This window comes from Triticum aestivum, chromosome 5A, assembly GCF_018294505.1.
Source record: "Triticum aestivum cultivar Chinese Spring chromosome 5A, IWGSC CS RefSeq v2.1, whole genome shotgun sequence".
Lineage (NCBI taxonomy): Eukaryota > Viridiplantae > Streptophyta > Magnoliopsida > Poales > Poaceae > Triticum > Triticum aestivum.
The window spans coordinates 635061542-635075729 of NC_057806.1; the positions used below are offsets into that span (position 1 = coordinate 635061542).

Below are 14188 nucleotides of genomic sequence, written 5' to 3' on the forward strand. Positions count from 1 at the left end.
TTCGAAACACAACAGGATGAATTTAAGATTGGCAATGCAGGTGTCATCCAGCTCCACCAAGATAATTGTATCATCCGCATATTGCAAGTGGGAAACACCCTCCGGAAGTAAATGAGAGACCACAGGAGCAATGTGCCCACAACGGGCCGCCCTGGAAAGCATGCACGAGAAGGCGTCGGCCACAAAATTAAAAAGAACAGGGGAAGCAGGATCCCCTTGGCGAAGGCCCCTACCATTGGCGAAGAAATTGCTAACAAAACCATTAACCGAAACGGCAGTATGGCCACCCGAGACCAACTGCATGATACGATGAACATAAGCACCGTCGAAACCTTTAGCAAGAAGGACCTGCTTGAGGAAGGGCCAGCTAACGGAGTCATAGGCTTTCTCAAAGTCTAGCTTAAGGATAACCGCTTTAGCTCTCCGAGCGTGAAGATCGTGAACAATCTCATGAAGGGATAGGATACCATCAAGGATGAAACGCCCTTTGATGAAAGCAGATTGATAAGGACTAATAACTCTATGAGCAACCGGCGACAAACGATTCGCAAAGCCTTTAGCCGGGAATTTGGCGAAGTTGTTAATCAAAGCAATAGGTCGGAATTGGGAAATAACATCAGCACCCTTAACCTTGGGGATCAGGGTTATCACTGCATAGTTCAGGCGGGAGATATCGACAGTACCAAGACAGAAGCCCTGGATAACATTACAAACCAGCTGTTTCAACTGGGGCCAGAATTTCCGAAAGAAAGGAATAGAGAAGCCGTCTGGCCCAGAAGCAGCATTAGGATTGGCAGTGTTAACAACATCCCAAATTTCCTGATCAGAAAGAGGGATCATCAAAGAGGCATTCTCCTCGGGTGAGATTTTAAGACCTAAGTTCCAAAGGGAGGGAGAAATGGAGAAGCCCGATGGAGGTTTAGCCCCCAACAACGAAGAGAAGAAATCCACCACATGAGCCATAATAACAGACTGCTCCGAAGATCGCACACCATTAATGAGCAGGCTATTAATACCACATCGTCTACGCCTGCCGTTCGCGATCGCAAAGAAATACGCCGTAGGGGAGTCGCCTTTTAGAGTCCAATTTAGAGTACCCCATTGACGCCAATAAATCTCAGCCTGATGGTGTAACTGTATTAAAGCAGCCTCCAGATTATAACGAACCGCCCAACCATCATCAGAGAGCCCAATAGAATCAGCCGCGCGATCCAGCGACAAGATCTGGTCTTCGAGGAAAGATTTGGTGCGACGATCCTCCGCCGCACGATTATGAGACCAACCTCTGAGAAATTTACGCAGGTTATAGGAACACGAATGCCAATCATCCAAAGGCCCAAAGGAGCGAGCACTGGATGATAGAGAAAGGGAGATCTTCGCCGCAACCATATCGACAAAGCCATCCACAGCCAACCAGGAGGCGTCAAATTGAAATCTAGCCGGAGGCCTGAGGCTAATGGAACCATCGTCAAGAATTAAGGGGGTATGATCGGAACCGATAATGCATTTGGCGTTAAGAGAGGCCCTAGGGAATAAGGAATCCCACCTGGGACAAAAGAAGACTCTATCAAGCACTGATCTAATAGGGATTGACTGATGATTGGACTAGGTATAACGAGCTCCCCCCCCCCCCCCGAGGCAGCTCACGAATAGCATTGGCACTAATGAAGTCGTTAAAGGCATTAGCCAGCGGCCAGGAGAAGTTATCATTACTTTTGTCATTAGGGCACCGCAGAAGGTTAAAGTCTCCCCTGATAACCATCGGTAAATTACAAGCATCGATCTTCAACGAAAGTTCATTAAGAAATAAAGGCGACAAGGAATGGTCCGCAGGCCCATAGACGACGATAAACTCACAAAGAGTATTCTGAGCTTTATGAGAGAGAACAACACTGGCCCAAAAGATCCCATGATCAAAAGCAACAAAATCAAAAATATCTTTATTGGAGCCTATCAAGATCCCGCCAGAGTGCCCCAAAGCAGGTAAAAAGTTCCAATTAAATCTGTCCATGCCCACAATAGCAGAAAAGTCATTAGGGGAGAAGGATTCCTTGAAGGTTTCTACCAGCCCCACAAAGTCAATAGAGTTAGAACGAACCAGATCTTTAAGTTGGTCACGGCGCCCCTAGCACCGAACCCCCTAATATTACAGAATAACGCCCTCATTTATAAGAAAGATTCTTGATTCAAAGGCTCGACCTGCAAGGGGCCACGCAGGGTTTAGCACGCTTATTGGTGCCCCTTTTAGACAAGTTGGATTGGGGCTGGCCACTACTAGCGCCTGCATCCACGACCGGACCACTACTAGAAGCCCCTACCTGAGAGGCAACGGCCTCTTTGGCTTTGGCAATGGCAGCCTGAGCCATCTCGTTAGCCCGAATAATAGCAAGAAGAGAACTAGGAGAACCAACAGACGAATCAACCACCACCCCCACATCCGACATAATATTTAAAAGATGATCATCCGAAAGAGAAGGTAGAACCAACCGAACCGGAGAAGCAACAACAGAGGGAACGGGAGATGTACCTGGGGGAGGGAGATCCTTCGCCGCAGCCCGCTTTTCAGCCCGCTCCAGGACAGAAACACCTGAATTCGCCACCCGCCTTCCTTTGCGAGCCGTGGACACAGGGGATCGAATCGCAGGCGACCGCGCAGCAGGAGAGCCAACATGGGGACCCGAACGGGACATAGATCCCAAATCTTGATCAAGACGCCGACAAACCCCCGTCATGGAGTGCTTCGAGCCCGACGAGTTCCGGCTCTTAGCCGAGAATTTGCGCACTGAGGATTTCTTCTTCCGGAGGGACTGGGATTCCACCACATCGCGAGCCGGGGAGGCCGGAAGATCTTCAATTCCCGATCGAGTGGGGGAGAGCGGGCGGACAGGAAGATTGGAGCAAGCACCAGAAACGGGGGTAGCAGAGCAGGGCGGGAACTTCGACATATCAGCACCAGCAGCAGGGACATTGGGAGCAGCAGACGGGATCACCGAATCATCACGAGGAGCAACACCAGAGGGAGCTTGGGATTGAAACAACTCACGTTCAGAATCTGCCAAACCATCCCATTCAGATTGGGTGAAGCGGAGGTTAGACCCATGGCTCTGATTAGGGCCACCCAGAGATCCGTCCCCCTCCTTATCATGCTTGTCCGAAGGGTTAGAAGGGGGAGGAGGGGGAGGTGGAGTCTGAAAAGCAGCCGCCCCCTCCACCCGCACCCGAAGCTTAATACCATTGGGAGAAGGGAAGATATCAATCGAGCCATGAACCCGTTCAGGATCCACACACCAAACCTTCATCCTAGCAGGGCCAACCTTGTTCAGAGAGTCTTCATCCACCTCGATGGGCTTCCCAATCAGAACCCCGAAAGACATGAGAAAAGCAGACGAACGGAGACCAGCAGGCAAATCGTCAATCAAAACCCAGACTTGAGAGAGAGGACCAACTGCCGTACCACTGCAAGAAGCCGCTTTAACAGAAACCACCAATTGATTGAGGGGCAAGGTGAAGCTAGTGCATGAGGCAATCATCCGCAAACATTCTTTGGAGGGAAACACCACAGAGAACTCAAATTCAGATATCTGCACAACTTGCCAGTCCCATCCAGCCTCATCCCAAATGCGAAGCCCTTCCAGAAGAATTTGGGGCGAAATCTTTTGATCCTTGACCGTAACAATCGCAGCATTAGACAGAGCAGGTGCCACCTCCCGGACAGGCAGGTCACCGTCGAAGGCGAAAAAGGCGCAACCGGGGAGGCCCGAGCCGAACTGGATGACCGCGGGAGGTTTCTGCCTAGCCATGCAGTTGACCGTGAGGTGACCATCAGAGCGACAGATCAGGCAAAAAGGAGGGTTGGTGCAGCGAGACTGGAAATGGCCAGGCCTGTGACAAGCGAAGCAGGTGAGCGCCGAGGGGTTGTTATGGGAAGCAGAGGACGGGCGGGATTGCGGAAGCGACGGAGGAGGAGGAAGGATCCCATCCCCCATCCCCGGAAAAGGGGGCGCCCAGAGGCCGGACCGGGCGGCCGACGCGCCGGCCCCGCGAAGGACCGAGGCGGCGGACGAGCACCAGCACCAACCCCAACCGAGCGAGGAGGAGGAGGAGGGCGCGACGGAGCAGATGGACCGCGGCCCACTCCCGGAGCAGGAAGGGAGGCAGAAGACGAAGAAACACCACCGCCAGAGGCCACCGCCGCCTCCCACGGGTCCAGCACCGGAGAGAGAGAATGGCCAGATCCAGAGCCCTGCGGGCCGGATCCGGGCACACCAACCCTCTTCGAGCGCTGCGACCACTCCGGACCCGAAGCCCGAGCCTCGCGGTCACGAGCCACCTGCTCGCGTGCCGCCTGTTCCGCCTCCAACTTGGAACGGAGCGAAGCCTCGAGCTCCAGATCCACCGCGGAGGAAGGGGAGTCCTCACGGCGTCGCTTGCTGCCCGAGAGCGCCTCGCAGGAAGAGCCCCGCGACTTGTCCATGGATAGCACCACAGCAAAAGGAAGGAGGAGGGGTCGAGGTGGGGAGGATCTAATGAGGCGACGAATGGGAAGACGGTGACGGCGCAGATCAGAAGCGGAAGCCGGAAACCCTAGCAAAGGGGAGGAAGAGCCGCGGGGGATCCATAAATAGCCCGTCCGAGCCGTGCCCACCTGGGCCCGACTCGCCACATGGGCCAAAGAAGGTTGAGGAGCAGGAACCCGGACGATGGGCCCAACTGGGCCGGACGGGACCAGAGGGGGGAAATCTGCTACCGACGAAAGAGGGGGAGGAGAGGCAGGCCCACTGGGCAACGGCAAACCGCAAGGCCCATCAAGCCCACCTGAGGGGACGTCCCGCGGCCCGATGGCCACCGCGGAGAAATCGAGATCTAGGTTACACGAAGCCACCAGCGACCCCGCCGTCGCCGCCGCCGGCGACGAGGCCGCCGCAGAGGCTGCAGGAGAGGGGGATGGGAGGCCACCAAGCTCCCCATCAGGCGCACTGCCCAGGACAACGAGATCAGGTGACGCAACAGCAAACTTACCAGACTTACGCCGCCGCCGAGAGATCCGAATCCAGCCATCGACCGACGAAGACGCGGCCACCGACCGGCCCCGGCCACCAGGAGCGAACTTGCGGGGACGAGGAGCGGCGGAAGGCACCACCCCCCCCCCAGCACAAGGCACGAGACGACAGGGGGAAGGGACCGACGACCGTGAATCCTCCTCATCAGACGCAAGGGCCCAGAAACGGGATCCGAGCACCGGCAGCGGAGAAGACAGAGGGGAGAACCCCACCCGCGGGGAGCCAGGGGAGGGGAGAGAGAGAGAGAGAGAGCACCTGCAAGCGGAGAGGGGGATGACCGGGCACCGGCCAGCGGGTCAGGGCGGGGAGCGGGACGGCTAGGGCAAGGAGGGGAGGAGGGGGAGGAGGAGGCGAGGGAGGAGGGAGGGAGGGGATCCATGGCGCTCATGGTGTACCTTGCCTGTTCTGTCAACGCGGACGAAATATTCATGGGCCGGCTAGCTAAATCACTGTAGTGGGCGATTCTTCCGATAGTATCACAGTAAGCAAACTACAGGTCTCCAATAGGTTAAAGGACTTTTATGACTAGCATTACTGTACAACTCTAAAATGAACATCAATACTGTATGTAATTATTAGAGATGATTTTGCAAAACTTTATTTATATTGCATAAATCATCGTGAGACTCCACTCTAAATCACGTGCTTAAAAAAACTAGATATCGGGCTATGTTATATCGCCATTTACCAAACTCCTGGGTTTTTTTTTTGAAACAGAACTCCTGCGTTTAGAAATCATGATACATTGTCTGAATAAGTAAATTGAGCACTCATTCGGTTTAACAAAAACTGAATCGGTCAAACAAATGAGGAGACACTAAAGCGTCAGGAACAGCAAAATGTTACTCTAACGAATCAACCTATTCTCTGCACAAATCATCATTTACAGACGACAAAGAACAGAAAGATATAAAGGGAAATAACCACCGATTGATCTAGTATATGTATTGGCCCTAGAATACTGTTAGGATTTGAACTGATCATCAGTTTCATCACTAGTAGAAGAAAATGTAATCTCAACTCAAACTGAATCAGTACCAAGGAAGAAGCTCCCAAGTATTTATTTGGTTGAACTGAAAGTGAACCAGCCAGACAAGTGAGGCAAAATCAAGGCGTAGGAATGGAACCAAAGATTAACGAATCAGATTGCACACTGACATCCACAGCAAATATCATTTTATAATGTCAGGGCACTGACAAAGGAAACAATCAAGTATATGATCTACTCACTCTGATACACAGAGAGGATTCTCTCTCTCTCTCTCTCTCGTGATTCAGCTCCCGACCCCGTGCGGCGACATCCCGATCTTCCCTCGACTCCCCGTGCACCCCCCTCCCTCCGCCGCCGCCGGCAAAGTCGCTGGGCGAAGGCCCCGTGGCGCGGCGGCGGCGGACCTCCTCTGGCGTCCTGAGATCTGAGGCGGCGGCGGCGTCCTGATTTGGATCTTTCTCCCGACAAGGATGGCGGGCAGCGGCGGCCGGGGCGCGGTGGGGGGTTTGGCTGCAGCCGGCGGGAGTAGTACGAGATGGCGGCAGCGGCGGCCGGGGCGCGTCCCGGGCTGCCATTACGTCCTCAAACTGCTGCATCTCATCGGATTCGGCGACGGCTCGCTGAAGCACTCCGGGTCTGCATCGCATCACGAGGATTATGGCGGTGGTGGTCATCTCCTACGTTGGAGGTGGTCGACCTGAGACTGGATGATCGAATCTTGTGATCTGTAATCTAGTCCCGGCTACGAGTCGGGGAGACATAGTTGCCGGTGAAAACCGAGCCGATGGCGGGCGATGGCGGCGTTCTGCGCCGTTACCTTGATGAAGGCATCGTTTTGTAACTACTGTCGACCCACTCGTGCTGCTCCGGGGGAAACCCTATGATCTGGTTTTCCAGTTCGAACGATGGCGGCACTGCGGTGTCGTTTCTCTCTTGGGAGCATCGTTTGTGGAGCAGCGCTGGAAATCAGAGGCAGGAGGTGGAGCGGCTTCGTCTTGCACAGAGCTTCGGTGGAGATGTCACGTCATGCCTGACCGACAGGTGCTACGCTTTGTCATGCCTGGTCGGCAGGTGCTACGCACGACAGATCTTCCAAGGACTTCAAGCTGTGTCGGCTGGTGGTACTTGGCAGCATGGCGCTGAGGTGTATCAGTGGCGACCGCGACGTGCTCAGCTGTTTGCGCGCAGGGAGGAGGTGCCGTTGGGCGCCGTGGTGACGTCGACGATAGCTAGACCGAGCAAGGTTGATGCATCGGTACAGTTCTAAAGATGGAGTGGTGGCAGTTGGCGGCGGCGGCCTCTGAGAGCACGCCGGACCAGTGTGTGCCCTAGACCCGGCAAGTGGCTAGGTTGGGGTCTCGGGTCTTAGATGTTAGGCTTGGCTGCGATGTCTGTTTGGTATTAGGCCCAGGCTATCTGCGCCCCTTCATCAGCTGGATAGGTGTAGCGACAGTCTGTTGCTTAGACGGTGGCTTTAGTCTTACTGTTGTATCACTTTATAAGGTCTTGTGAGAATAATTAATAAAGTGGTCATATGCATCGCCTAGATGCAGAGGCCGGGGGTCATCCTCTTTTTCTAAAAAATATATGATCTACTCACTCAGTACAAAAAAAGTCGAAAATTTCTAGCTCGTGCAGTTGCCTGGGTAGCTCACCTGCTCCGTTGCCACCGCTTGGAACCGTTCCATTAGCCTCCCCCGAGTCTTCCTTATCAATTGCAATCTTTTCTTGCCCAAGTTAATTCCCTCCACCTTGCCAACGCCCCCTTCGATGGTGGCCTCCCATAAAGGCACTCAACACTATCGCGGGTCGGCTCTGCATCCTTTTCTCCCGTTACAACGCACAAGTAATTTTTCTAGTAAAAACTAAAATAAAACCAAATACACTAGTGCAGGGGAGAAAACCAGACAGAATCTTTCAGAAATCGAGCGTTCGGTTCCCAAACAAGAGGAAGAACCTCCGTGAAACTGGCGATGGCTTCATACACTGTAGCTAATGGGCCGGCCTAGCTAAATCACGTCAGTAGGCAATTCTTCCAATATGTATCACAGTAAGCAAACTACAGGCCTAATATTAGTATATTCAATAAATCATCACGTGAGTTCACTCCAAAGCACTTGCTTAAAAATACATAGATACCAGGTGATGTTATATGGCCAAATTCCGGGATTTAAAAATCAAGATACATAGTACGAAAAAAAGAGCACTCATTCCGTTTAAAAGAAACTGAATGAGTGAAATAAATGAGGCATCACAAAAGCATCAGGAAACAATAAAATATCAACGAATCAGCATAGTCTCTTCCGGAATCATCATTTACTGATGACAAAGGACATAATTGTATAAAAGGTGCTCACAAACGGACACTTCTGACCTGGCCGGACAATGTTCTTTGAATAAGCTTTTGTTTTCATCCGAGGAATGGCCTCAATGAGAGTGCATGGCGACTATTTTTACTTTGTTTTTTCTTCACTGTTGGTATTGTTTTAATTTAAAAAAATCACGATTATGAAGGAATTTTAAATCATGATTTTTAAAATTACAAATTTGAATTCTAATTAGGAATTTGGAAAAATATACATGAGTTTGAAAACAATTATCATAATTTCAGAAAAAATCAAGAATTCAAGAAATGTTCATGGATTCAAACAAAAGTTCATGAATTTGAAGAACTATTCACAAAACTATTTAGAATTTTGTAGAAAACTAAGAAATTTAGAAAATCTTCATGAATTTAAATAAATACTCATGAATTTTGGAAAATAGAGGTAAAGTAAAAAAATGAAGGAAAATAAAAATAAACAGAAACTAAAAACTAAGAAAAATAGTAAAAAGACTAAAAAATATATAATGGTGCAGAAAAAAAAAACGGATGGAATCTTTCAGATCGTAACGTTCCGAAATTGGAGGAAGAACCTACCTAAAACTGTGCGAAGGCTTCCTACACTCCAGTTAATGGGCCGGCTAGCTAAATCACTGTAGTGGGTGATTCTTCTGATAGTATCACAGTAAACAAACTACAGGTCTCCACTAGGTGAAAGGACTTTTATGACTAGCATTACTGTACAACTCTAAAATGAACATCAACGCTGTATATAATTATTAGAGAAAATTTTGCAGAACTTTATATATATTGCATAAATCATCGTGAGACTCCTCCACTCTAATCACTTGCTTAATAAAAAAACCTAGATATCGGGTTATGTTATATCGCCATTCACCAAACTCCTGGGTTTAGAAATCATGATACATTGTCCGAATAAGTAAATTGAGCACTCATTCGGTTTAACAAAAGCTGAATCAGTCGAACAAATGAGGCAACAGTAAAGCGTCAGGAACAGCAAAATGTTACTCTAACGAATCAACCTATTCTCTGCAGAAAACATCATTTACTGACAACAAAGAACAGAAAGATATAAAGGGAAATAACCACCGATTGATCTAGTATATGTATTGGCCCTAGCATGCTGTTAGGATTTGAAGTGATCACCAGTTTCATCACTAGTATAAGAAAATGTAATCTCAACTCAAACTGAATCAGTACCAACTACCAAGGAAGAGAAGTTCTCGAGTACTCATTTGGCAAGACAAGTGAGGCAAAATCAAAGCGTAGGAATGGAACCAAAGGTTAACGAATCAGATTGCACACTGACATCCACAGCAAGTATCATTTTATAATGTCAGAGCACTGACAAAGGAAACAATCAAGTATATGATCTACTCTATGTACTACATGTATTGCCACATTTGGCCACATCGATAAGAGTATCATCACAAGAATCATCACTACTCAAGGCAGCATCTTTGTCGAAGCAGAGCAAAAGCAGAGAAGGCTCCCAGAGTTCACAAGACATTCTCACTCACAGTACTGATTGGAGCGACGAGATATGATATGAGCTAGCCGAGCCCTGGCGGTGGCGGTGGCGGTGGCGGACCGTGGAGGCGCCAAAACCTGCACGCCCTGTTGCCGGTGCCGAAGGGGTGGCCACAAGCCTGGCAGATCGGGCCCGAACCCACGGCCGAGCTCGAGCTGGAAGAAGGCCTAATGGCCTCAGCCCGGTACTGCTGCTCACTGGCAGGGACTGGCCCCAGTGGCACACCCGCGTAGCTGGGGACCGGATTCGGAAGCACGTGGCCGCCGGTCTGCGCGTGCTGCGGAGGCACGTCGCCGGCGACGAAGAGGCGGTTGTAGCAAACCTGGCACAAGGGCGTCGAGCCCAAAACCTCCCTGGTTAGCGCTAGGCAATTATTCCACCAGCCATCAGTCGGTGCCCTTCTGAGTGGGCCGACGGCAGCCCGTGCCCGTGGCAGCGCCGCGGAAGAAGGCTGGCGCTGGTGACTATTGGAGATGCCCTGACCCTGCGTCGCGCGCGCGCCGCCGTAGTGGATCTCCGGGTGCCGCGGAAGCACGTAGCTGATGACGAAAGTGCTTAAGCAATCCGCGCACAATGGCGACAAGCCCAAAAACACGATCGTGGGCCTGTTGCAACGAGGGCACGCTCGAACGAGGGGATTGACTGAAACTGGAGCACCTGGCGCGCTTGCGGAAGAGATCGCCGAAGAAGGCTGCTCACCAATGCGAAGATCCAAGAAGAAATCAATGAGTTCATGGCGGCAGGATAAGCCCAAATAACGAATGAATGGAAAGTAATGCGTCGAAAATTACCCCGCCGGAGCCGGAGTGGCCGAGCGGCTGCCCTGTTCCTGTCTGCCTGGGGCCGCCGATCTGGCTCTGGGACTGGCCGGAGAGCGAACCATTGCCGGTCGGCGCGTGGTACGGGAAGGGCGCGCTCCCAACGGCTGCAACAGAAACCAAGAAATCGAACTCCGACATCAATGAAGAACCAAGGACCGCACGGATCAGAATCCCAGCGGCGGCCGGAGCATCTTGGGAAGGAAAGTACCTGGATTGCCCCGCGGCTGCCGGAGCATCCCCTGAGATGGCATCTGCGGCGCCCTCCTATGCGGCTGGGACTGGGAGAATCCCCTGTACCCCGCCCCGCCCCCGGCCCCGCGACCGCGAGCAGCTGCAAGAAACGACGTTACAATCCAAGAAGCGGGCATCAACGCAAGAACGAACCCCGCGCTCGTCGCGTATTCTTTGATTTCTTGGGCACTCACCTCCACCGGACTGGGAAGAGCCGCCGGCTGAGCCTGTAGTCGCCGCCGTCAGCCCCGCAAGCGCCTGCGAAGTCCCGGCAATGCCGTCGCCGGTTGGATTCGCCGTCGGCCCTGATGCCTGCGCCGATGTACCGGCTACTTCGTCTCCGGCTGTAGGCTCCGTCCGCGCAGCCGGATGCCTTGTCCCGTTAAGGTTGTCGTCGGCCTTCCGCTTTTCCGCCATCTCGCCTCGGTTGAACAGCTTCGCAAGAACGCACAGATGAATAGGAGAGGGAGGGCGCGGAAGGAAGGAAGCTACGAGATACAATGGGAGGGGAGGACGGCGAGGGAGGGTATATAGACGACGGTTAGAGCGAGCGTCTCCCGCTGCAACCGATTTCAAGAAGCAGAGAGATTCAGGTCGGTTGATTTTGGGGGGAAGATGATGATGATAGGAAGAGCCTTGAAAATGGGCCTAATGTATTTTGGAAAGCTCAGCTAGTGGCCCAAATAAGTTGGCTGCATGCTTGAAAGAGCTCCTTTTTTTCATCATATTCCATATGATGTGGGACACGTCTTTGGTCATGGGACCGACCAAACCAAACATGACGACCAGAACCTCTAGAAAAAGAAAATTGAGCTAGACTATGTGCTTCATAATTTGCAGCACGACTCTCGAAACTAAAAATACATTGAAACTCTGAAGCTTTTAGGTTTATCTCGCTTAAGATTGCTTCATATCGCCCTTGCGGTCGCGTGTTGATGCCCTGGACCACCTGTTTGCAATCTGAGGCAACCACAAAATTCATGATATGCAAATCTTCCGCTAGGGAAAGTGCTTCGCGGCAAGCTACTGCTTCCAAGGTGGCTGGATCAAAACTTCCTTCAATTACTAAGGCCGAACTACCCAAGTAGTTGCCCGCTTCGTCCCTGCACACAACAGCTGCAGATCCTCCTCGTGATCGCACCCCAGCGTCGACATGGATTTTACAGAAGCCCAGCGGTGGTCTTTTAGATTTATGTTGACGTACAACTGGAGCTTGATTATTTGGAGTGGCTCGGTGTTGTGAATTACCAACATTCCCTAGTTCATCAACGAACCCCTGAACAAAAAGATGTGTTGCTTGAGGGCTCTGGAAGATCCCTTCGTGGATAGCCTTTCGTCGAGCATACCATATCAACCATAGAGTTACAACCATCTTGACGAATTTCTCGTGGGGGAGCACTTCCATCAGAGTAAATAACCATTGCTTCGCATGTGGTTCTGTTGTGGATGTGATTTTATGGGTGATATCCTCTTCTGACAAAGCCCATACGCTTCATGGTGACGAACACTCCAGCAAATAATGCCGCCATGAGTCTTGGTTTCCACACAGTCCACACCGGGCCGAATCTGCCATGTGTCTATGAGCACGGACATCATTTGTAGGCAGAGACTGTTTAGCTAATCTCCACATAAACATATGAATCTTGCCAAGGACTTTCATCTTCCATAACGACTTCCACGCACCCTGCTCCGCAGCGGAACTAGATGACCCTGCATTACTCTCGAGCCAAGCTTCTCTTCTCTGTCTTGTGGCCACAAGCATGTTATAAGCTGATTTAACTGAGAAAATACCATGTTTATCAAAATGACATGCCCAGAAATCTGGTATATTCCGTGTGCACAATGGGATGCTCATTATCACCTGAACGTCCATTGGCATGAACGTTGCAGCAATGCGTTGCTTATTCCATGAGGCCGTTGTGTGATCAATTAATTCAGAGACCAATGTTGGCCTATCGTGAGAGATACACCAGTACGGGCGGAGCATTTCATCTCATGGTAGCCAATTTTGTGTCCATATTTGTGTTGTCTCCCCATTGCCAATTCGTCTTATCAGACCTTGTTTCAGAACATCTCTCCCTTCGACAATTGCTCTCCAAACTTGGCTCGGGTGACTACCCAGGGTCGCCTCAAGGAAATCAGACGACGGGTAGTATATGCTCTTTAGCAAACGGGCGCTTAATGTCTCTGGGTTCTGCAGAATCCTCCATGCCTGTCTGGCTAACATCGCCAAGTTGAATAACTCAAAGTCTTTAAAACTAAGACCACCTAAACCCTTCGGCTGAGTCATAGCTTTCCAGGACACCCAATGTGGTTTCCGTTTTCCTTCTTTGCTTCCCCACCAAAACTTCCTTATTAACATGTTTAGGTGTTCACATAAACCCCTTGGCAGCTTAAAACATGACATTGAAAAAACTGGCACTTCTTGAGCAACCGATTTCACTAGCACTTCCTTGCCCGCAGAAGACAAGGTGCTCTCTATCCACCCTTGAAAGAGCTCCTACTTACTACTACTCAGCTCACGTCCCCGTAGTCAGATATTTGCAGGCCCATCAAACGGGCAACCCTGTTTGAACAAAGGCTCGTGAATTTGTTGATTCAAAAAAAAGTTGAAAAAAGTTCACGTGTTTGAACAAAGGCTTGTGAATTTGCAAAAAGTTTTATATTTCAAAAAAGTTCACGCATTTAAAAAAGAGAAGGAAAAGAAAAATAAAAACGAACAAGAAAAATAGAATTAAAACCATCCTAAAAATAGAAAACTAAAAATGGTTAGAAGCTTCCCAAACCAGTCGGAAGCTTCTAGAAGCTCCACATATGCTAGAAGTTCATGCATTTTAAAAAGAAAAGAAAAGGAAACAAACAGAATAAAACACATCCCAAAAACAAAAAATAAATAAAAACCAGCTAGAAGCTTCTATGCAGTCCCCAAAACAAGTCGGAAGCTTCTAGATGAAGGAAATATGCCCTAGAGGCAATAATAAAGTTATTATTTATTTCCTTATAATCATGATAAATTTTTATTATTCATGCTAGAATTGTATTAACCGGAAACATAATACATGTGTGAATACATAGACAAACAAAGTGTCACTAGTATGCCTCTACTTGACTAGCTCGTTAATCAAAGATGGTTATGTTTCCTAACCATGAACAATGAGTTGTTATTTGCTTAATGGGATCACATCATTAAGAGAATGATCTGATTGACAT

At 50.1% G+C, this 14188-nt stretch overlaps 1 protein-coding gene across 1 annotated transcript; it reads right to left on the reverse strand.

Annotated features, from left to right (window-relative positions):
• Positions 1 to 9705: 9705 nt before the first annotated feature.
• LOC123108094 (protein SPT2 homolog) lies at positions 9706 to 11636 on the reverse strand. The gene is made up of 5 exons (XM_044529947.1): positions 11518 to 11636; positions 11173 to 11413; positions 10956 to 11078; positions 10718 to 10851; positions 9706 to 10617 (listed from the first exon to the last, which is right to left on the reverse strand). The coding sequence occupies exons 2-5, from the start codon at positions 11393 to 11395 to the stop codon at positions 9949 to 9951; spliced, it is 1149 nt and encodes a 382-aa protein (XP_044385882.1). The 5' UTR covers positions 11396 to 11413; positions 11518 to 11636; the 3' UTR covers positions 9706 to 9948.
• Positions 11637 to 14188: the final 2552 nt, after the last annotated feature.